The 24,215-nt window shown below is 44.8% G+C and overlaps 1 protein-coding gene across 2 annotated transcripts in view; it reads right to left on the minus strand.

Moving 5' to 3' along the window:
- The window catches only part of SUFU (SUFU negative regulator of hedgehog signaling), a 106,310-nt gene that overhangs the window by 65,983 nt on the left and 16,112 nt on the right, over positions 1-24,215 (minus strand). For both annotated transcript variants that reach the window (XM_057736113.1, XM_057736112.1), the window contains exon 3: positions 5,503-5,639. In XM_057736113.1, the coding sequence (XP_057592096.1) occupies positions 5,503-5,639 (137 nt within the window). The remainder of the gene's footprint in view (positions 1-5,502; positions 5,640-24,215) is intronic.

Consider the following 24,215-nt stretch of genomic DNA (forward strand, 5'->3'; position numbering starts at 1 on the left):
ATCCCAGTAACCTGAGCCAATAAAGTCTGTTATTGTTTCAGGTAGTTTGTGTTGGACTTCTGTCATTTGCTTATGATTAGAAGCATCTCGACAAAAAATAAACACGAACCTGCCCCACCCCCACACCTTAACTCCTTCACCTTCTCTCGATCCTCTTCTTTCCCAGGCCTCTCACATTTCCAATTCCTTTTCTCTACTGCTCAGCTCCCACCTCCGAGCAAACCAACCAAAAGGTGAGGGCCCTCCAGCAGGCCAGGGCTAAGTTACAGAACCAGTCCAAGTCATTCTTCAGAGCAAGCTTCAGAGGCAGCCTCACGCAGCCCCATGGCTGGGCATGGGTATCACCCTCCCCATCACACCCCCCAGAGTCTCGTCGTCTCTTTCCCTTGCCTCCCACTGCCTTGATGCTGTTTCTAAGTCTGGATGACAAAGCTGTGAATGCTGTTTAGACCCAGAAAAGCAGGTCTAAGCATTCCGCTTACTAGATACTGCTCAGCATGTTCTCACACGCAGATGGGCGGGGTGCTCCACGTAAGTCACTGAGTTGAAGGTGGACAGCCCAGGTGAGGCAAGACCATCACACAGAAGTATGCTGCTGGGTACACATGTAGGTCTACCTATGTACACATCAAACGTTAAATACATGTTCTATATAATAGCATATGTGTAACCCTTGTAGAGTGTAACCAGTCGGGACAGAGGAATGCTTACTTGTCACAAGGGAGGTTCTCTGCAGCATCAGGAGAGTGTGTTCTGCTCCAAGAAAACTGGAAAGGCTTAAACCCAGTCTTACAAAACAGTTACAATAAGGGGCAATTATTCACACTATGAAAAGATTCTTCACCTTATAAAAAAGGATTTACTTACAAGGTCCCACTAAACTACACGGGCTCTATTACATTTAGAACAGGATTTGATTTGTTTAAGACTTTACAGGCACTGCCAGCTACATAAATCAAGGAGCCACAGTTGAAACGAATTTGCTTTTTGCTTTTACAATGTGATATACAAAACGAGGTAATTTTATTTGTATCACTATTATTGATTTTCTGTGTGGGAGAAAGATAATAACACCAAATGTTATCATATCAGCTGAGACAGGCATCTGATACAGGGACAAGCAATACATCTCCTTCCTATCAGGGCTTTCCTGTAAAATGGGGTCTTTATTAACACTGCAAAAAAAGACCAAGGTACCCGCCTTTTCTATTCATATAAAGTTTTTGAAGACTGAATAATAATAATGATTGGAGATAATACTTATATAGTATTTACTATGTATCAGGCATGGTTCTAAGTGCTTTGCAGGTATTAACTCATTTCATCATCTCAATAACTTCATGCATAGTTACTATTATTATTTCTGCTTTACAGATGAGCAAATAGGTTATGTTGCACAAAGTCAGGAGGCAGTAACTGGAAGACCTGAGATAAAAATGCAGGCAATCCAGGCCCAGGGGCCATGCTCTTACCCATCATACTATGCTGTCCCCCTTGATCTAGCAGTAACATGCAAGATGGCGAAGACTGCCAGGGACAGAAGCAGAAATGGGGGCTACCTAGCCTACAGCTACCCACCTAACTACCAACGAACTCAGGCACATGGGGCTGAGGACCTGTACTATGCAGTGAAACAGGAAGGATGGAAGGAAGGGAGGCAGGGAAGGAGGGAAGGGAGAAAGAGAGAAAGGAAGAAAAGAAAAGAAGGGGAGAGGGGAGGGGAGCGGAGGGGAGGGAAGGAGGTGATTGAGAGGAGGCACAAGGGAAGTTTCTGGAGAACTAGGCTGCTTCTTGATTTGGGTGCTGGTTACACAGGGTGTGCTTGGTTTGTGAACTCTTAGCAAGCTGCACTTTTTACATACATATTTTCATGAATAAAAAGTTAAAAGATGAAAGTAGGGTTTAAGAGCATTTGAGTAATATTATGAATGGCTTTGGCCCTCCTCTATTTTCCAAATGCTCCAGCATGCCCAGGCAAGGCATGCTGGAGCTCAGAGACTATGTGCACAAGTGCAATCATCCACATGGATGACTCTCAAGTCTCACTGTCCAGCCTGAGACATGTACCAGCCCGAACATCAGCTGAGCTACAGGCAACATGGTATCATGGTTAAGAGAGCGGTGTTAAGAACAACAACATCTGGGTTCAAATTTTCCTTTGCACTTACTAGGTGTGTGATTTTGAACAAGCTACTTCCCTTCTCAGTCTTGTCTTGCTTTCTGCAACTGTAAAGCTGGTATCGCACAGTGCCCAACTCACAGGGCTTTACTGCACATTAAATGAGCACTTAGAATCGTGCCTGGCACATAGAACACGCTATTAAATTTTAGCTCTTGTCTTCACTCTTTAGACTCATAGCCATGGTCTTCTTTCTCTCTTACATCAGTTGCCATGTATTTTTTTCAACATTTTCCCATTATTTAAATAATTATTACTCCCTTCTTTTCAAAAAGAAGTTAAGGTAGATTTGTTTTAGCTATTACTCAAGTAATGCAATCATATTATGAAAATCTGGAAGACAGAAAATCAGGTATTATACTTTGGGGAGTGCAGTCATCCTGATGCTGCCGTGCAAGGCCTGAAGCAATCTGCAGGCACAAACTATAGCTGTCACATCACAGACCCCATGAACGGGACCATCGGGGCAGACAGGGCTATGGAGCCACACTAGTCAACATACACTCAAGAAATAGCCACAACTTTTTATTTTCAAAATTTTCAATCCCACAGAAAAGTTAGAAGGACAGTACAATACATCTTTTACCTCTATATATCCTTTGCCTAGATGCACCGGTTATTAACATTTTGCCACATTTGCTTTCTCTTCTTTTTCTCCCCACTCTTTTTTTCCCCAAATCATTCAAAAGTTAAGTTGAAGACGTAATGTCATTTTATTCATAAATATTTCAACTTTCATCTCCTAGGAACAAGGACGCTATCCTATATAAACATAATACCATATCGCACCCAAGGAATTTCACACTTGCACAATACTATTATCTAATATACTATCTATATGTTTTTCTACTTGCCCTAAAAGTGCCTTTTTTTTTTTAATTCAGGGTGCAATCAAGGATCATAAGTACATGTGAACTGTCATGTTTTCTTTGATCTAGGACAGCCCCAGCCCCTTGCCATTTTCCCTTTCAAAGCATTGACATTTTTGAAGAGTCCTGGCACTTATCTTGCAAAACATCCCACAATCTGGATTTAGCCAACTGTAAGCTCAGGATTCAATTCAGGTGAAACATTTTTGGAAAAGTGCTACATGGTTGATGTTTTATACCTGACAATGTAACATGTAAGGAGGTACACAGTAGTCATTTGTCCCATTTTTGTGTTGCTACAATTGATCATTTGGCTAAGGTGATGCCCACCCAAATCTTCCCATTGTAAAGGTATTCTTTTGCTCTTTGCAGCAAAAGAGTAATCTGTGGAGGGATTCTTTGATTCGTTGTGAATATCCTGTACCCGGACAATCTTTTTTATCCAGTGGTTTTGACATTATTGATAATATGCTTGAATCAATGACCACATTAGTGTTGCAAAACAGTCACTGTGATGTGTGATGTTTACTGTGTGGCTGAAATGAACCCCTGCAAATCAAATCCTATTTTTCCCCTCACTTGTATTATTATTTCAGAACTGTTTCAGAACTTCATCTGCTTGACTCCACCTGACAGTGATTCATAACACCTGTTTTACATTTCTCTGATCTTGATCCACCTGAGCAGGTACATTAAGTGCAAACAAACAGATGCACTGGCTTAAGCAGTGGGCAGAAAGCTACCTGTGTATACAAGCAAGAGGTTGCCTAGTCTTTAGAGCCCCCTCTCCTGTAGTAGATCAAATTCCAAGTCAAGAAAAGTCTATTTTCTCAAAGACAGTTCTATATCGGCATCAGTTTTAGGCACCCCAAGAAGAGAGAGAAGGGGACACAACGGGTTCAGGCAGTAGACTCCTGGCAGAATGTTGAAAGATTGTGCAGACCTAGACACTAGGACAGTACCAAATCACAAGGGCCAGCTGCTTCAAGCAGTCTGCTTCCCCTGCCCCTGTGAATGATACTTCTTCCTGTTGACAGTCCTTTAGAGTCAAAATGACATTCCCAGACCAGCTGCATTAGAATCCCCCGGGAAGCTGGTTATGAAACAGATGCCCCAGTCCCACCTGTGGTCAACTGAATCGGAGCCCTGTGGGGGGTTTGGGACTCAGTGTATTGAGATCCCAGAGGATCACATGAGCAGCCAGGTTTGAGAACCCTTGCTTAGGCTGCACAATGGTAGATGGTAGTTAAGGATCAGTCCCATTACATAATGGCCAACCAGCCAACAACTGACCCCCAGGGGTCTGGAACAAGGGCAGAGGGCTTCAACCTAGATGGTCAACTGCACCCTCAATTTATAACCTACTCAAGGCTGAAAAAAAAGCCACTACACTTAGAGAAGCTGCCAGATCTATGGTTCTCCAAATTTAGTCTCTAGCAGAGCATCTGGGACTATCACCCCCCAAAGATTCTAAAGTCAGAGAAATCCTCTGGGGCCCAGGAATGTGTGCTTCCAAGTTCTCCAGATGATTCTGATGCAGGGGTCCAAGGACCATGCTTTGAGAGACCCTGGCCTAGACGCTGGTCTGCTCCTACCTATGACAAAGAGCAAGAGTTGGATAAAACTTTGTTGGCTTTCATTTGAAGGCTACTTCCCAAACCAAAGAAACAAAATGTGAGTTCACATAGGAAATGTTTCTGAGCAATTAATTAATCACACAGAAACATTCGGATGATATGAAACTCTCCATGAAAGGTACTGAATTCCAATTCAACATTTCATCCCACTGGAGGACTATAGGCAGGCTAGGTCAAGGGCATGCAACCAGGGCTCCCAGCACAAAGCCCCCACTTCAAGTTCCATATCAGCCATCTACAGAGGGGCACCAGGGGCACAGGACCATCCCCTGGAGGGCACCTGAATCATCTGAATCAAACAATATTTCTGACTGTCAAGGTCCTGCCTGATTCCAGCTTCCGGTTCACACTGTGAGGGAGCAAGCCCAAGGCAATTCTTTCTCCCTGTGCCGTATCCTCTACCGTTAACTCTAGACTTAGCCAAGATTAACATGCATGCTGGCAGCCCCAGAAACGGTGATGGCTAGGCTACTGGCATCCGGGAGGAAAGTACGTGCTAATTGTGGAAAAGGGGGCAGAGAAAGCACTGGGCTGGCCTTTGGCTCAGCTGGGAATCAGAAGCATAGCTGGTAGACTGAAACCAATGCTCAGGGTGTCAGGGACTCCCACTGCTGGAGATCATATGACATACCCTCCCATGGTCCAGGCAGCTTTCTATCCAGGAAATGCCAGGAAACAAGCCACCCTTATGGTACAAATGGGGTATAGCACTCCCAGGAAGGTCCCTCCATGGACATCAAAATATACCTGCAGGTTCCCAACCTAAGCAGACTCATGGTGAAAGGACAACCACACCAGCCAGCTCCGGGGCTCTTACCTGACTGGAACACGTATCTGGCCAAGCCTTGCATTAGTTCTGCTGGCCATGTCGGGGGCGCAGACTCCCCTGTTTCTCTCTTTAGACGAAATGTCAATTCAAAGCCAAAACCACTAGGTCCATCTGTTCCTGTGAATCTGGAAGGAATAAAAAGCAAATGTTTTTAGTTTAACTACCTTAGGGAAAACACTGTTTTGTTGTCTAATTAAAGTTCTTCCTCTTTTTTGGTGGCCTCAGCATCCAAATCCCCTAGGTGGAAGAATCTCAAGGTATGAGCCTTGAGGGGAGGAAGGACCTGGATAGCTGATAAGGAACCAGAACTCTAGCCTTACCCTCCTGCCAGGTATAGTACATGTGTGTGACCTCAGCCCTGCCAATCAAATTCCCCTACTGGTACTCTGAATTATGAGTTCCAGGTTTTGTGGCTCTGGAATATTCCTTCCTGTATGACTGAGGCTCCATTACCGAAAACTGTTCTTATTCACACTCTTCATTCCTTCAAGCTATTAATAAGCACCTACTTAGTTTGCTAAAGATATATGTCCTCCTGGATGCCTAAGGATGAGACCCTTTCTCTACTCCCACCTCCACCCTGCCCCACAAGGGGACAATCCTTGGGCTAAGCTGGCTGGCCTCCAAACTCAGCATTTGAGGACAGGTAGCAAAGCAGATTCCAAATACTCAGAGGGCCCATGATCTTCCTAAACCCAGCACCCCACATGTACTCATCAATCAGCACATGCTCCTCCTGAAACATGGCACCCTGTGTGGGCTCTTCAGGCACTGAACCTTGAGGAAGCAGAGTTTGCCCTCCCTTCCCAGCCTGAAGCGGCCCAGAACGATGACGGCCACACACATAACAGTGACGCTGAGGCAGGGGAGCAGTGCCTGCCTCCCTGTCTGCTGGGAAATGCTCGGGAGCCCGAGTCTCCAGGGAAGTCCCTGAAACGGACTCCTGCCAGAGAAGGAAATGATATGGATTAGAGAGCAAGGCTGGTTGGTGGTGGCCCCTCCAGGGGTGAGGGAAGCATCCAAGGAGGGGCTCCTGAGAGTTACAGGAGGCTTGCCAGCCCAGGGAGGGTTAAAAGTTGAAATATGTTCATGATATAATTTTCAGTAATTACATCTCGTAAAAACATGAGCCACAATGATTGTACACATGTAAACTCCTAGCATACAAATACAGCCATAAAATAAGATGACAGCTAACACCTTGCAAGCCAAGCTACGGGAACAGGTGGTCAGAGGGGAGAATGCTGAAGGGGCGATGACGCAGTCAGTGCCCACCTGGGATTCCATGAGGCATCTTTCCTCCATCATCATCATCGGCCCCAAGGGGCCAGGCCAGGAGACTGGACAGAAGAGGTGCCAACATCTCAGAAGCTCTGATACCAGGGCTAGCCCTGCTTGTGCACCTGAGTGGGTCCAGCCCTCCTGCACTTGCTGCGGTGAGATCATCTCTGATAAGCTAAGTTCTCTAAAGGACTGAAAAGGAAGCCTTAGAATCACCATTTTCTTTGAGTGTCTATCAATGTGGGAGGCAGACTCCATTTGGGGGTACACACCTAGAATTGTGGAGAACTGGACTAGATGTTTGGCAGGATGCAGTGTAAGCTATTTTCCTTCCTTGCTAAATTGCCCTGTTTGGAGGCGATTTTATGCAGAGATGCTGAGGGAATAGCTAAGCAAGCTGAGGCTGGAAGAGCTGCCTCCCAAGGGCCATAGGCTTGTGAGGGGTGTGAAAACCTGGGGTCATGCAAGACTGACTTGGAGTTAAAACCCTACAAAGGGAGATGGGTCACTAGGGCAAAGGGACGATTTCAAGCAGCTTTGTAAAACGTATTAGACCATTACTCTAGCGCTTTCATCTTGAGCCAAGAAAAATACATGATTTCTAACCGCAGAAATCTGAGAAACAGACTGAAAGAATCATGCTCCTCAGACTGTGCAGTGCGGAGAACCCTCAGCTGCAGAGAGAGTAGCCTCATGCATCCAAGCAGTACCGCCTCTCGAAGGAGGGCTGTGCACACACGCACACACATGCATGGGTGTACATGCGCACGCATTCACGTGTACACCATCTGCCTCCACACGGGGTGCTTTCTGGATCAGCTCTGCGGTGGGCAGGCCAGCCCTCATTTGACTGGCTGGGAGGGACAGGCCTGGCCAGATGGTCTCCACCTGCATTTGATTACCACCCACCAGGCTGGCTGGACACAATCTCTAAACTCTGAAACATGAGTTTGGAATGGCCCAGCCTCAGGATAAACACACACCCTGAAGCCTGTCAGAAGGCCTCTTCTTCAAAGCAGATTGCCCAGGCAATAGCCAAGTGACAAGGTCATTCAGTCTTTAAAGTCCCCTGGAGGGGCCTGGCGTGGTCTGCATTGCCTCATGTGAGGGCTTCTCCAGCCAAAGCAGATTTATCTGACCAGAGGATGAAGTCCCTCCTGGGGAGCAGCTGTCTCACACATCCTCTGAGAGAGGAAAGCGTAAGAGGAAATTGGCAAGTGCTGCAGAAGGTGGGATCTGGGTCATAGCAAAGAATCTTTCTAACACAGAAGGCTGCTAAAATACTGGCCAGTGGTAAAGCAGCCCAGTGGAATTTCTTCCTACAGAAATTCTTAAAGGAATACACTACTGATCCTTCCCAGTCTGGTAGGAAGGAGGTGAGGGGTTCTAACTGTCTTGTTGCAGGATGGATGAAACGGCCTCTTAAGATTGCTTCCTGCCCAAGAACTTACGATCCTGCTCACTGAGGTGCCCAAGGGAGAGGCTGGCTTCCCCAGCAGTTTGGCGAGCCTAGGCGATCAATGGCTGTGCTAGCCTCAAGAGTAACATCAAACCTGCCAACAGGAAAAACGAGTGCCTCAAATTCTAGACATAGCTGCCCAACCACTGGAACCTGCCCAAAGGTCTCCCCCAAAGCACCTGATTAAGAAGGTACCAATCAGCCTCCAAGAGGCTAAAATGACTACTAATTCCAGGCAGAAGACAAACAGGAACCTGGGAGAAACTTCCTAGATAAACACAAGAATGTGAGTAGGCAGAAAAAGCTCACCTAAAAGTCAGCATCTCGGGCTTCCTTGGTGGCACAGTGGTTAAGAATCCACCTACCAATGCAGGGGACATAGGTTTGAGCCCTGGTCTGGGAAGATCTCACATGCCACGGAGCAACTAAGCCCATGCGCCACAACTACTGAGCATGTGCTTTAGAGCCCTCAAGCCACAACTATTGAGCCTGTGTGCCACAACTACTGAAGCCTGTGTGCCTAGAGCCCGTGCTCTAGAAGAGAAGCCACCACAATGAGAAGCCCATGCACCATAACAGAGTAGCCCCTGCCCACCACAACTAGAGAAAGCCTGCACACAGCAACGAAGACCCAATGCAGCCAACAATAAATAAATAAATAAATTTCTAAAAAAGAAAGAAAGAAAAAGAAATGGGCAATAAGTAAATAATCTTTAAAAAAAATGTCAGCCTCTCATGCTCAACACCACCAGTTTCTAGGAAAATTCAAATCAAAACTAAGATGAGGTACCATTTCATACCCTCTAGGATGGCCAAAATAAAAGACAGACAGTAACAAGTGTTGGCAAGGATGTGAAGAAATTGGAACACTCACACTTGGCTGGTGGGAATATAAAATGGCAGAGCTAAAAAAAAAAAAAAAAAAAAAATGGCAGAGCTGCTTTGGAAAACAGTTTGGCAGTTCTTCAAAAAGTTAAATATACTATAGTATGACACAGCTGTTCCTCTCCTAGGTATATACCCAAGAGAACTGAAAACATTTTTCACACAAAAACTCATACACTAATATTCACAGTAGCATTATTCATAATAACCAAAAAGTGGAAGCAACCCAAATGTCATCAACATATTAATGGATAAACAAAATACAGTATATCCATACAATGGAATATTATTTGGCAATAAAAAGGAATGCTGTACTGATAATTTGCTACAACATGGGTGAACCCTGGAAACATTATGGTAAGTGAATGAAACCAGATACAAAAGACCACATATTGTATGATTCCATTTTTTTTTTAAATTTATTTATTGGCTGCATTGGGTCTTCGTTACTGCACACAGGCTTTCTCTAGTTGTGGCGAGCCAGGGCTACTCTTCATTGTGGTGCGTGGTCTCCTCGTTGTGGTAGCTTCTCTTGTTGCAGAGCACAGGCTCTAGGTGCATGGGCTTCAGTAGCTGCAGCACACGGGCTCAACACTTGTGGCTCACGGGCTCTAGAGCACAGGCTCAATAGTTGTGGCGCACAGGCTTAGTTGCTCCATGGCACGTGGGATCTTCCCAGCCCAGGGACCAAACCCATGTCCCCTGCATTGGCAGGCGGATTCTTAACCACTGCACCACCAGGGAAGCCCTGCATGATTCCATTTATACAAAATGACCAGAACAGACAATCCATACAGACAGCAAGATTAGCGGCTGCCAGGGGCTGGGGAAGGAGAGAATGGGGAATGACTGCTCCTGGAAACAGAGTTTCTTTTTAGGGTGATGGAAATGTTCTGGAATTAAATAATGGTGATGGTTACATAACCCTGTGAATATACTAAAAAGCATTGAATTGTACACTTTAAAAGGGTGAATTTCATAGTATATGAATTATACCTTTAAAACAAAAAAGCTGGCATCTCAGATACAACCAAACATTAAGGGAAGCATGACCAACCATGCCAAGTAAGCCAGGCCTTTACCTGGCTCTATCTACTAATAACCACTACAATGAACTGAATACCTACTAAGTCTGAGGCCTTGTACTAAGCACTTTTCTGACTCCATGTTATTTAATTTTCCTACAAGCCTGTAACTCGGCCCCATTGTTATCCTCATGTAATTAACAAATGAGAAAAAGACACTTGAGAGAGTTTAAGTAATATTCCATAAGTCACACAGTAAAAGCAAGTGATGGACTTCAGACTTGAGGTCTGCCTGACTCCAAAGTCCAGCTTCTTATTGCTATGTGACCTCAGGCAAGATATTCAACCTCTCCCTGCCTCCGTTTCCTCATCAAGAAAATGGGGATAATGGCAGTAGCAGTAATGATTTCAGGGTTGTTATGAGGATTAAATATTTGGAAACTGCCTGGAACACTGTAAGCATTGTATCACCTGCACCAAATGAAAGAGGGCAGTTACAAAAGATTACATGTTGCATGAATCCATTCATATGATGTGATAAATAATATAATTTGTAATATAGTATATATTTATATAAAATGTCAAGATAGGCAAATCTATAGGAACAGAAAGTAGATCTGAGATTGCCTCGGGCTGGGAGACTAAGGACAAATGCAGTCACTGCTAATGGGTGTGGGGTTTCTTTTGAGGGTGATAAAAAAGTTCTAAAATCAGTTTATCATGATGGTTACATAACTCTGTGAATATACTAAAAACCACTAAACTGTACACTTTAAGTGAGTGAACTGTATGGTATGTGAATTTTATCTCAGTAAAGCTGTTTTTAAAAACTGAGGGGGAAAAAACCCCAAAGACCTAATAGTAAAAAAATTCACAAACTATAGCTATAGATATATTCCTCTTATCCATACAACAAGATGGTCAATCTCACTCATGGTAAGAGAAACTCAATTCAAACACAAATTAAAAAAACAATGATACCATTCTCACTTATTAGATTGGCAAAAAATTTAAAGTATGACATTACATTCTATTGATGAAGCTGTGAGGAAAGAGGTGTTCTCATATGTTGCTGGTGGGGATACAAATTAGTACAACCTTTTTGGAAGGGAAGTTAGCAACACCCAACAAAATTACATTTTACTTTTCTTTTTTGGACACACCACGCAGCTTGCCGGACCTCAGTTTCCCAACAAGGGACCGAACCCAGGCCACAACAGTGTAAGCCCGGAATCCTAATCACTAGAGCACAAGGAAACTCCCAACATATCGTTTACCTTCTGACCCAGCAATCCCACTCCAAGAATCTGTGATCCCAAAATACTGGAAACAACTAAATACCTATTCATAACAGAGTGCTTCAAAGAATACCATGTAGCTACAGGTAAGAATGAGGAAGAGCTCTACCCACTGATATGGATCCTGTTAAGTAAAAACAGCAAAAGAGAACTATAGCATGCCACCTTTTGAGGAAGAGAAAAGGAAATACAGGAAAATGTATACGTATCTGCTCATTTCTGCAAAAAACAACACAGGAAGGATAAATCAGAAACTAATAAGATTGGTTACCTACAGGCAGTAGGTGGGAATCAGGTGGAAAGAACTGTGGAGTGGGGGATGTGCGAGTGTGTGACATTTCTCTGAATACACATTTTTGTATGGTTATCATGTTTGGACAAAAGATAATGCTTTCATGTACTCAAAATAAACAAGGATGGAGGAAAATGCTAAATGTAATATAGGCATAAATTAATGAACTTAACTGTATTTCAAATGAACAACACAACCACACTGAAGAGGGGGAAAGAAGAAAGTCACTGAAGTACCTTATGTATACAGTATGTTGACCATATGTCCTCAGGCTAAAGGCAAAAAGAACAATAAACAAATTCTAAACTCTGGTTGGTAGGTTTATTTTTTGCAGTGTTATGGGTTGGTAATTCTGAAACTACCTTCTGTGTAAATGTATTGCAGATAAGGAGAGCCAGGTTTCTCTCACTGTCAGAAATGTTAAAAATTGGTAAACATATGTCAAAGTTAGAAAATATAAAAAAGGAAGGATAGAATGAGCCTCATGGGTATGATTTTGGAATTAGAGGTATCAGTATGGTATTTAATAGAGGGATAGATATAAAGATGTGGGTGTGGGTGTGATATATGTGTATTTCCTAGTTCTCTCCACTGACACCCCAAAAGTAATGATAACACCTAGCACTCAGATATTGGTTTTTAAATACCATCTGCCATTAAAAGAAATCAGAGCTCACCGGAGAAATGGCTGATTCAAGAGTTGGAAAAGCCCAAAATGAGCCTGGAACTTTTTGTTGTGGCAGAAGGTAAGTAAGTACTTAAAGAATGAGGGGAACATGTCAAAAGCAGAGAGAAGCCAAACTGAAGGGCTCCCACTGGCCAAATCTAGGACAATTTGAGCATCAAAACAAATGGTATTAACAAATTGCAACCTATTAAAGTAAAAATCTATGACTCTATACTGATTGTAATGGATCTAATGACATTGGCTCTATAGACTTTGGACTTACCAGCCTCCATAATTACATGAGTCAATTCTTTATTTTATACACATATGAGGGGCAGCAGCTTTTCCCTCCTGTATTTGGAAAAAGCCTTTTCTGTGAATGTATTCAGTGGTATTTATAAGAGTAAAACATTTAGAAACAATTGAAATGTTCCACAAGAAGGGGTATTAACAGTTTGGGTGCATTGTGTGGTGGGATATTACATTGTCATTAAAAATGAGACTTCTTGAAAGCAGGAAGACTAATCACTGAGTTTTGAGAGGTAAAGGGTTTTCCACCTCTAACTGGTGAGGAGGAACAGGAAGTATAAGTCAGAACCCCACTCTATATCCTCTATTGTTTGCTGTTTACCTATTGCTAACTAAAAGATAAATATATAAATAACTTTTAAAAATGGCCATGAAATTGGAACCTTTGTACATTACTGGTGGGAATATAAAGTGATGCAGTCACTGTGGAAAACAGTATAGTGGTTTCTCAAAACAAACAAACAAAAACACAGATTAAAGATTAAACACAGATTTATCATATGACTTAGCAATTCCACTTCTGGGTATATACGCAAAAGAAATGAAAGCAGGCACTTGAACAGATTTTGTACACCCATGTTCATAGCAGCTTTATTCAATAGCCAAAAGGTGAAAATAACCCAAATGTCCATCAATGAATGAATGGATTTAAAGAAATGTAGTATATACATAGGATGAAAAATTATTTAGCCTTAGAAAGGAAGGAAATTCTGACACATGCTCCAACATGAATGAGCCTTGAAGACATTATACTAAGTGAAGTAAGCTAGTCACAAAAGGACAAACATTGTATGATTCCACTCACATGAGGTACCGAGCATTATCAAATTCAGAGAGGCACAGATAGAATGGTGGTTGCCAGGGGCTGCGGGAAGAGAGGAATGGGAAGTTGTTTAATGGGCACAGAGTTTCAGTTTGAGAAGCTGAAAAAGTTCTGGAGATGGAGAGAGGTGAAGGTAGCATAACTACGTGAAATAATTACACTAAATACATCTAAAAATGGTTAAAATGATAAAGTTCATGTCATAAACGTTTGACTAGAGACAAATGGTTTTGAAACAAAACTTACTATGTGTGATTCAAAATATTTGTGTATACACACATAATGTAAAAATATATGAGAAAAAAGAAGAAAATGCAATAAAATTATAGTGGCTATCGCAGCACAATTTTTGTCAAACTTCTTTGTATTTTCCAAGTTTTCTACCATTTATACTCTCCAATCTAGACTGTAAACCCCACAAGGGCAGGACTGTGTCTTATTCACTACTGCATCTGCCAGTCCAGCCTGCAAGGCTTCTCATAGAACCTGTTGGCTAAGTGTTTATACTGGACACTCATGGTATGACAGGAGAGGCCTGTGGTCAGTGCCCACTTTTTCTGGGGGTGGCCTGGATACTTCCATTGGTATCTGGAGCAATGAACACTGGGCCAGCTAAGGATGCCACTGACCTTCTGAAGGTGGTACCTCTGAAGTCAGGTCTAGGGACTGTGGCTCAAGCTCAAGCTCAATGCTGCTGTCAGAAGAAATGGAAGAGGGGACCATTTGCTTCTGGAGACATACGGCACAGGAGTCCAACCTAGTCCAATTTCAGAATGAAGAGTGATGTCACTTCATTCCCTACGAAAGCTCCTGTTGTCCTTCCTCCCCTACCCCCTGGTTCCAGGCTGGCTGGAGAACTGGGTAGACCAGGCCTTTATCCTGGGGCTGGTCTCCCCTTCCAAGCAGCCCTCCTTCTTGGGATTAGGCTTAGTTCCCTGCTTTATTGAGTTAGATATTCTCTCCCAGAAGAATGGAGCCTCTAGGTCCCATCCCAGAGGAACAGGCAGGAAAGCTTTTCCTTTGGTGGCCTCACTCCAAGTGCACACACACATCCCCAGAGATGACAGAAAGAACTGAAACAAAGACCTCCAGCAGCTCTGGGGCTCTGCACAGGAGGCTGCCCACCCCTTCTCCACAAGCTCTCTGCCTCCCAGGGCAATACCATGCAAGTCCAAGGACCATGCATCCAAACTCCAGCACAGGCTTGGAGCACCAGCTGCCTTTACTACTTGCACCAAATTTCTTGAGAAGGTCAATCTGCTCCAAGGCCCTCAGTGCTGGCCCAAGCCCCACAACGCCCTGGGACTGGCCACTACTCTGCCCCTTACACCCATGCAGAGAATAAAGAGCTGCCTGGCAAACAGACAGCACCACTGGAAACCACTTCGCTAAGGAAAACAGAATATGAGCCTTTCCCCAAGCATGGCCCTCCACCTGTCCCCAGGGGACTTTCTAGGTGAAGAAAGAGGGACAAAAGCCAGAGGCACGCTTTCTCCACGGCTCAGCCCCTGCTACCTCCTTATCACACATGGTCTCCCCAGGTTACCTCATAAAATGGTTTCCAGAACCAGGCCTCTGTTGAGGATTCCCGAATCTATCCCCAAGCAATGGACCAAAACCAGATACCTCAAACTCAGTATATACAAATCTGAACTCAGTATCTCCCCAAACCTGATTCTTCTCCATCTTTCTCTAACTGCAGATGAGTACTACTGTGACAGCCTGTATAATGGCTCCCCAAAGATATACACTTCTAATCCCTGGAATCTGTGCATGTTACCTTACAAGGCAAAAGGGACTTTGCCATGTGATTAAGCTAAGAATCTTGAGATGCTAGATTATCTGGGTGAGCTCCAGGTAACCATATGAGTCCTTAAAAGTGGAAGAGACAGGTAGAAGAGTAAGTAAAAGAGATGTGACATGAGGACTAGGCCTGCACTGCTAGTCTTGAAACTGGAGGAAGGGGCATAGGCCAAGGAAGGCGTGTAGCCTCTGAAAGCTGGAAAAGGAAACAGAATATAGCTTGGCTGACACCGTGATTTTACCCTAGTGAGACCCATGTCAGACATGTGACCTCCAGAACTGTAAGATAATAAACGTGGTAATTTGTTACAGCAGCAATAGGAAACCAGCACAGCCGCCAAGCCAGAATCCCAGGAGTCATCCTCCACTCCTCCCTGTCCTCTTGTGCAGCCAGGCTGGCAGTCACTGAAGTCTGTTGACACTTCCTCCCCCTCCGCAGCAGCTCTCAAATCTGTCCTCTTCCTTCTGTCCATCCTCACTGCCACGCCATGGGTTGGCCTTTTATTTTCCTTAAGGTACAGTTGATGTACAATATGACATAAGTTTCAGGTGTACGACATAGTGATTTACAATTTCTAAAGGTTATATTTCACCTGAAGTTATTAGAAAATGTTGGCTATACTCCCTGGGGTTGAACTTCATCCTGCACTTGGATGGCCAACACTGCTCTTCCTCACTGATCTCCTGCATCCTGCTCTATTCAGTTCTTTACTCTGATGTTCTCAAAATGGGATATATCTGCCCCCTGCTAAAAAACCTCAGACACCCACCCCCACTCCAAACCTTCATGGTAAAGTCCAGACTTCTCAACAAGACCACTGGGAACTGGGTCGCCCTCACCTCCTCTGCCTCACACTCAATGAATGACTAGTAGATCCCCGACACAAGAATGACTTGCTCACCTCTGAGACTCTGCACAGGTTCTTTCCCTTGTTCTTTGCCCTCCGCTCATCTTCAGGAAGGCTCAGGTGTTACCTCCTCTGAGCTGGGTACCTGTGCTGAGTTTACTCTTCTAGGTCCATCCCCACTGCGGCAGACAGATCCTGAGGTGGCCCCCAAGACCTCTGCCTCCTGTGTTCACGCCTTTGTGGAATCCCATCTCCTTCAATGTGGGTAGGACCTGGGACTTGTTTTATCTTTTTTTTTTTAATTAATTAATTTATTTATTTTATTGGCTGTGTTGGGTCTTCTTTTGCTGAACGCAGGCTTTCTTTTTAGTTGCAATGAGTGGGGCTACTCTTCGTTGTGGTGCACAGGCTCCTCATTGCCGTGGCTTCTCTTATTGCGGAGCACAGGCTCTAGGCGTGTGGGCTTCAGTAGTTGCAGCATATGGGCTCAATAGTTGTGGCTCACGGGCTGTAAAGCACAGGCTCAATAGTTGTGGCGCCCTGGCTTAGTTGCTCCACAGCATGTGGGATCTTCCTGGAGCAGGGATTGAACCCGTGTCCCCTGCATTGGCAGGTGGATTCTCAACCACTGTGCAACCTAGGAAGCCCCTGAGACTTGCTTTTAACCAACAGAACGTGGCTAGGTGATAGACTATCACTCTCGTGATTATGTTACCTTATATAAGACCCTGTCTTACTAGCAGTTGCTATCACCATTGCTGGCTCTGAAGAACCTTCCATGACTCTTACAAGGAAAAAAATTCTGCCAACAACCTGAGGGAGTTTGGAAGTACTAGATACATCCCCAGTGGAGCCTTGGATGAGAATGCAGCCCAGCTGACGCTGATTGCAGCTTTGTGAGCCCCTAGGCAGAACACTCAGCTAAATAAGCTACACCTGGACTCCTGACCCAGAGCAGAAGTGATATTATGTGTGCTGTTTTGAGCTATTAAGTTTGTGATAATTTGTTATGCAGCAACAGAAAAATAACACACCCACCTTGCTCTCTGCCCTTTAAGGCTGACCTCTGTGGGGCTCCTGAGCCTTCTGGCTTCCAATTGAGTTCAGCCAGTGGAAGCACTAATACGAAATCAAAGGGAGGGAGGAGAGAGAGACCAGGGCTCCCTCCCTGAGAGACTGCCTAAGGCTGACCATGCTCCTCAACAGAAGGTTACTGCTGAAGGCCACTCTGAAGAGGGACACTCCACACAACTCTTTCCTTCTAGGCTCTCAAATCTCACTCCCTCCTTCGGTCCCTTCCGCGCTAGGAGAGCAGCAGCCAAGCCAACCACTAGCCCTGCATTACTGCACTATCCTCTATGATGCCCTTCCTTTATAAACAAACCCTCCCCCAGTTATCCTACTCTGAAGGTGCCAAACTCTTTCTTGTTGAAACCCTGACCAGTATAAGGCACCTACCACTCTTCCTTACTCCTGTGCAAACCTCCATCACAGGACCGGCCTTGCTGTACTGTAACTGCCTTCCTAGCTTTCCCATTAGGACTGGATTTGCCCCTTTTTGCACCACCAGCGACTGGCAAAGAAGTGCTCGGTGAAGGCTCGCTGAACAAGGGAACAGAGTGAGACTAAAATATTTACTAACTAGACTAAATCTGAGAAAAGAAGCAAAGTTTTACAGGATTTAGAATACTGGGCAAGGGATAAGGACACAAATGCCAGCCCCAAGGTTATGAGCTGAAGGGCTTAGACAGATTGGTGAGCCTGCCAGCAGTGCAGGGAAGCTGGGAAGTGAGTAAGGGAGACACAAGAGATTCTTAGTCTTGGGCTCCTTGAACCCTCTGGCGGTCCCAGGGTGGACTTAGGGTAGAAACTGCATACAATTATACAACCCTAGGGTCCTAATAAGATGCTAGAGAAGAGTCCAGTGACATAGGCAAGCATATGGGCAGTGGAGGTCACCCGAGCTGACACAAAGCCCAGCTCCACTACTTTCTAGCTGATCCTTGGGCAAGTTAATTTCCATGTGCCCTGGAGTTTCCTCACTTATTAAACTGGCAGAAGAATATCTGCTTCATAGGGCGGTTGGGAGGCTTTTAATGGATGGCACAGTCTCCAGCACCAGCAAGTACTCAAACAGAGAAGCTAGTATTCATCCTTCCCTTGCTTAATGGTCAGTAGAAGCAGTCCTGCTCATCATTTTCCCCTGAGAACAACAGCATATGCCTCTAGCTTCCCTGCCCTCTAGACTCTGCAGCCTAATCAGCCCCATCCTTCAAGAGCGGCCTGGATCTTCCAGCTTTGCCTAAGTTCCTGACCTTGGATCCCTCAAACCAGGCCCAAGATTCTTCCTGACTGCTTCCATGCTTTGAGTAATAGCCATTACAACAGAATTCAATAAACAATTACAAAATAAACATTTGCAAAGATAATGTTTTTATTTTGAACAATTCACAATTACTGATACTTCATAAGCTGTCCTGAAATGGTGTTTGATGACTACACAGGAACTACATGAGGTAATAAAACTTTGTAAAATTCTTTTCCAATATGTTTATATGGTAATATTCTGACATAGCTAAGATTTTTAAAGCACTTCCAGCTATATTATATTAATTTTGCACAATCTTAAAGAAAGAAAAAAGAGAGAGAAAAACCATATTAGTCGAGACTCTGCACCCTCACACTGAGCTGGGATTCTGATGAGGCTAGAGTGCAGGGCAGCCACCTTTGAGTTTTAACTCTAAGTGGCAGATACTCTTTCTACTACATGCCATCCAACCAGATTTGTGGAATGCATCTGCCTCTCTCCAGTGGATGTTTCCTGAGATCCTCTGCTGGGAGCCAAGTACCATGTTCCCACGGCATTCCTCAAGTTTAAAAACAGTAGCTCCCAGGACTGATTCAGCTGAGAACCCAGCTAAATAAACTACCTGGCTCCTAACACTTAGGGTGACTTAACTCTATCCTGGGCTTTCAGTGAGCAAAGAGCTTCTCAGACTGAGAACTGAATCTAAGAAACTCACCCAGCCAAGAGAAGCAGACCCTTTCTCTGCAGGATGGTGAAAGCTGCTAGTTCACCCTCCCCTAGTGGAGACTGACTGTAGCTTCTGCCCCCTACTCCCAACCACCACCAAAGAACCCAAAGGTCAATCCCCAGAGGGATTCCAAGCCCACCTCGTGCTCTATAGGAATTCTGGGCCAAAGAAGAGCCTGGTGCACCTCGTGCTCTATAGGAATTCTGGGCCAAAGAAGAGCCTGGTGCTTGAGTTTCTTGGCATCATTAGGACAGCTCTTACTCTTGCCTTTAGGCTAAAGCAGCATCTATACAAAGATCTTTTCTAAAGTTTAAAAAAAAAAAAAAAAGACAGCCTAAGCCAATAGCGGCAAGATCACAGTCTGCTTTGGGAAGCAAGGTGCCATCTACACACAGGTGTACATCCTGGGGGCTTCTTGCGGACCCAAGAGCCAGTGCATTCTGCCCAAGGACTTTTTGTCCACCCACTAGCCTTCAGGACTCTGGGAAGTCAGCCACCCCAGACTGAGACATCTGAAAGACGGTAATGGGAAGAAACAAATCTTTTCAGCATCTCAGTTCCCCAAGAGCAAGGATTGTACTTATTGTGTGTTCTGTACATGGGCACATCATGTCACAGCTGAGCAAATACTAAATGGTAATAATATTCCCATTGCTGTCCAAAGAGATAATCAGGCTGAGACATTCAATGACAAACAAGATAAGACAGTATTAAAAAGCAATGAGCTCTCCTCTTAGTCACTACCAAAGTCAGACACAAATATCTTAATGGTATTTCCTCTGAGCCACTTTGCTGCTGCTTCTTTTTTAGGGAAATAAAACCATCACTCAATTCTGTTCTCTTGCCTTCACACCAGTGCTGAGTTTCCACATTACTGGAAAAGCTTCCTTAAACCCCACTCCTGCCCCCATTACATCATCCCTTTGCTCTCCTCATCAGTCAACAGACAACATAATTTGTTGAATGTCACCTTCTTTGTATTGTCTTCAAACTCTGCAACCTCATCTTGTTCCACTGTCCTCTTCCCACCAAGCCCCAAGCATAATGGCCTTCTTTCTGTTCCATGAACACCTCAAGATCCTTCCTACCTTAGGGCCTCTGAACGAGCAATTTTCACTGCCTACAGTTTTCACAAGGTTGAGTGACCAGCGCATTGTACAACTCTGGGGAGCACAAATTGCACAGGATAATATGAACGGTGCCTTTGGAGGTGCAGGATGTGACAGACCCGACTGCCACCTTGTCACTGAGGTCTCAGTTCAAATGTTGTGTCTTCAAGGAAGCCATCACTGATTACCTGCTAAATGCAACCTCTCCACCCACCTCAACCCCTACTTCTACCTGGGTATCTCCAGCACATCAACCCTGCTTTATTTTCAACACATCACCTGCACTATCTAAAACTGTATTTATTTTTACATGTTTTTCCTATTAAAATGTAAAATCCATGAGAACAGAAACCTTGCCTGTCTTGCTTCCATGATATCCCCGGCATTTAAAAGGTAATGTGCACTAAACACTTCAGGAAATCAATTAAGGGCTTATCATATACCAAGCACCGTACCAGGTGCTGGGGGTTCTTCCCCACTCCGATAAAGCAAGTTTCTGGCATTTTTATCAAAATCACACACCTTCTTCCAGGCTCTGACTCCTATGAAAATTCCAATGGAGTATCAACCCTATTGTGAGTACATGGGTCCAAAATGAAGAAATCCCTGAGCGAGCTAAATGCTCAGACTTGGCACTGGGCCAGAAGAATTCTTTGCCTCTGCTGTGAGAAAACTTTCTCAACAACCAGAGAAATCCCAAAGCAAGGTTTTTAAATTTTTCTTTTATTCATTCATTCAACAAATATTTGTTGATGCACCGGGGACACATCAATGCATAAAGCAGATATACATCCTTACACTAAGGGAGCTTACATTGTAGTGGGAAGGAGGGCAGACAGACAACAAACAAGCCAACTAAGTAAAATAAGGTAAATGGTGATAAGTGCTTTAAAGAAAAATTAAGCAGAGAAGGGTGATAGTGCTTCATGGAGGGGGTTCAGGGTTCCCATTCTAAATAAGGAGGTCAAGTAAGACCTCACTAAAAGGTGATATATGAGGAAAGACCTAAGGAGGTGAGGGAGTAAGGCATGAAGCTATCTGAGAGTAGAACTTTCTAGACATGGTGAGAGCAGGTGCAAAGGCCCTGAGGCAGCAGAGTACTGCTGAGGCACTTTGTAGGAACAGCAGGGGGACTGCTGTGGGTGGAGCTGAGTGGGGAAGGAGGAGTGCAGCAGGGGATGAGGTGGATTAAAGAATCTTGGCAGCAAGGGCCTTTGGCTATTACTAAAGCGAGACAGGAGGCCGCTGGATGGCAGAGGAGGGACATGGTGTGGACGCTGCCCCCAGCCACAGGGCTGGCATAGAACTAAGGCGATGCTCCTGTAAAGCTCCAATCCCAGAGGCTCCCTGCTTAGCTACTGCCTTCCTTGTGGGCCTTGTCTCTGTGCAAAACCCCTGGCTACAGGAATGAAAAATTGCCAGACTGGCTCCAGGAGGGCGGGAATCGAGCATGTCTGCAACCTGATATGTTGAAAAGCTAGAATGGGAAGAAGAAGGGGTTAGGGCAAGCCATGGTGTTGCCTGTCAGATTTCACCTTTAACCAACTAAGCTTTTCAGAAGCATTTAGGAGTCAAATCCATCATGGGCAGAAAGTGCAGGCAGCCAGCTTGACCCCCTGGGACCGGGAGCCTGGGCCAGGCCTCATTCTCTGGTAGTTACCCCTCCCCCCAGGTATGGCTCTTGAGCTCCTAACCTCATGCTGAAAAGCCTGAGATCAGAGTAAGGGAAACTGGTGGTCACAGGCAAGGCTCCAAGCACCTCCAGGCATCACATGGAGGTGAGCACTGGAAAAACAAAAACATCTCCCTGATTGGCCTTATTGCGGCAAAGCTGGTTCTATGACAGGGACTCAAGAAGCCTGAGTAATGTGGAAGGGAGTAGAAAGGTAAAGGATCTTTGAAAGCCACCAGCTTATACTAACCTGCTAGTTAAGGGCCTGGAATCCAGTGAACCATATCCCTCTGAGCAGCTGCTATGAACCTATGTTCTCACTTACAAATGGACAACCGGTCCAGTCCCAAACACAGGCCTGGCCTCATTTCTGAGCCTCAGGACTCCTGCTTGCAAAGAGCCCCCCACCAGGCCTCAATGGACAGACTGCAGAAAAGGAGGCAGGGAGGTCCCGTATGATACCTAAGGTTCTGAGGCTATAACCAGCCCACCTCCCCACACTGTTTTCCTGTTCAAGGATGCTTCAGTCAAAAGACTGGAGGCTCCACGAAGACCAGACCAGACCAGGAGTATGCTTTTCATTACTACATACCTCATGCCCAAAACTATCCCAACAATGACTATCTCTGTAATGAGTGAATGGCTAACCCTCCAAACAAAGAAGAGAGGCCAGTGAATAATACTTGATGGGAACCAAGTGTGCCCACCCATCACCTGGTAGACCCAGTGCCAGGGAAGGACAGCAGGCCACCCTTTCTCCTAGATCCATTGATCAGATCCTGCTGCAAACATAGAGTATTATTTTATTATCTGATTCCTATGTATGGCAGAAAGCCTCAAAAGTCCTAAGTGATAGCCTACTTATTTCAAGCAATTACCTGAAAAAGATCTTACCTATCTTTTGGCATTTGTGCTTATACTTGTGAACTTTCTGTATACCTTGGGTACCAGAAGCCTGGGGCACTCTGTAAGCCTAGTCTCAGTCTTCTGTATCCACACACCCAAGAAAGGGGTAGACAAGGAGGCTCATGGTGTTAATTTCCAGGTGACAATAGTCACCAAATCTCATCACTGATCAACTTTCTAAGGGGGAAACAATAATAGGAAGAACACACCTGCTCAGGACTACCACCACCATGCACAGTGACTTGCACTGAAAGGATCGAGGTATTAACTGAGAAGTGGATGGCCTGCACAGTTGGTACATATACTACCTCAACTGCTCCTCACTTCTGTGGGAAGTCAAGCGGCAAAAGAAATGGATGTCGTTAATGCAACATGACAATGGGTAGGAGCCATCATCCCAAGCAAAAGTGCTGTTTTCAGAATTTGGAAACCCTAGCAGCCGTGGGTCAGCTGAATTCAGAAAAGAGCATAAGCCAGGTACTAGGGAAGCCTTGGAAGATGTTAGTCTCAAACTGAGAAACTCAGGACTTTCCTGGTGGCGCAGTGGTTAAGAATCCGCCTGCCAATGCAGGAGACACAGATTCGAGCCCTGGTCCGGGAGGATCCCACATGCCACGGAGCAACTAAGCCCGTGCGCCACAACCACCGAGCCTGTGCTCTAGAGCCCGTGAGCCACAACTATTGAGCCCGTGTGCCACAACTACTGAAGCCCGTGCACCTAGAGCCTGCACTATGCCCCCACTCACCACAACTACAGAAAAAGCCAGCGTGTGCGCACAGCAGCAAAGACCCAACGCAGCTAATAATTAATTAATTTTTAAAAAAACTGAGAAACATACAAGACAGAGCTCCTACATACACTGGGCATAGCATCACTCACAATGAACTGTTTACAGAAATCAAAATGAGGACAGACAGAGGATCGTAAATAAAAGGTGACAGGATTGTGAAGGATTTTCTTCTTCCCTCTCTAATTTCCAACATTTTTGGTAAAATGGTTCAACTGTCCTTATAAATGAGAAAAAGCAAATTTATAACTAGAAAGTGACAACAACAATGAATGGAACAGGAAAAGTACAGGCCAGGAAAGTTTTGGACTTAAAAAGTCTTCTTGATGCTGGTTCAACTAAGAGAGTTTGAGGTCTGGCTGGGGCCTCAAGGAGCCTGGTGTACTCATTTCTCATTGACGGCAAGATTAAGCTCGCCAGGGTCTGCTGTGGACAAGTTTGCACACCAGTCTTTGTAATGTCTGTACTGAAAGACAAATCAATCTTGAACCTTGGGATTGC

Source organism: Hippopotamus amphibius, chromosome 5 (assembly GCF_030028045.1).
Source record: "Hippopotamus amphibius kiboko isolate mHipAmp2 chromosome 5, mHipAmp2.hap2, whole genome shotgun sequence".
NCBI classification, from domain to species: Eukaryota; Metazoa; Chordata; class Mammalia; order Artiodactyla; family Hippopotamidae; genus Hippopotamus; species Hippopotamus amphibius.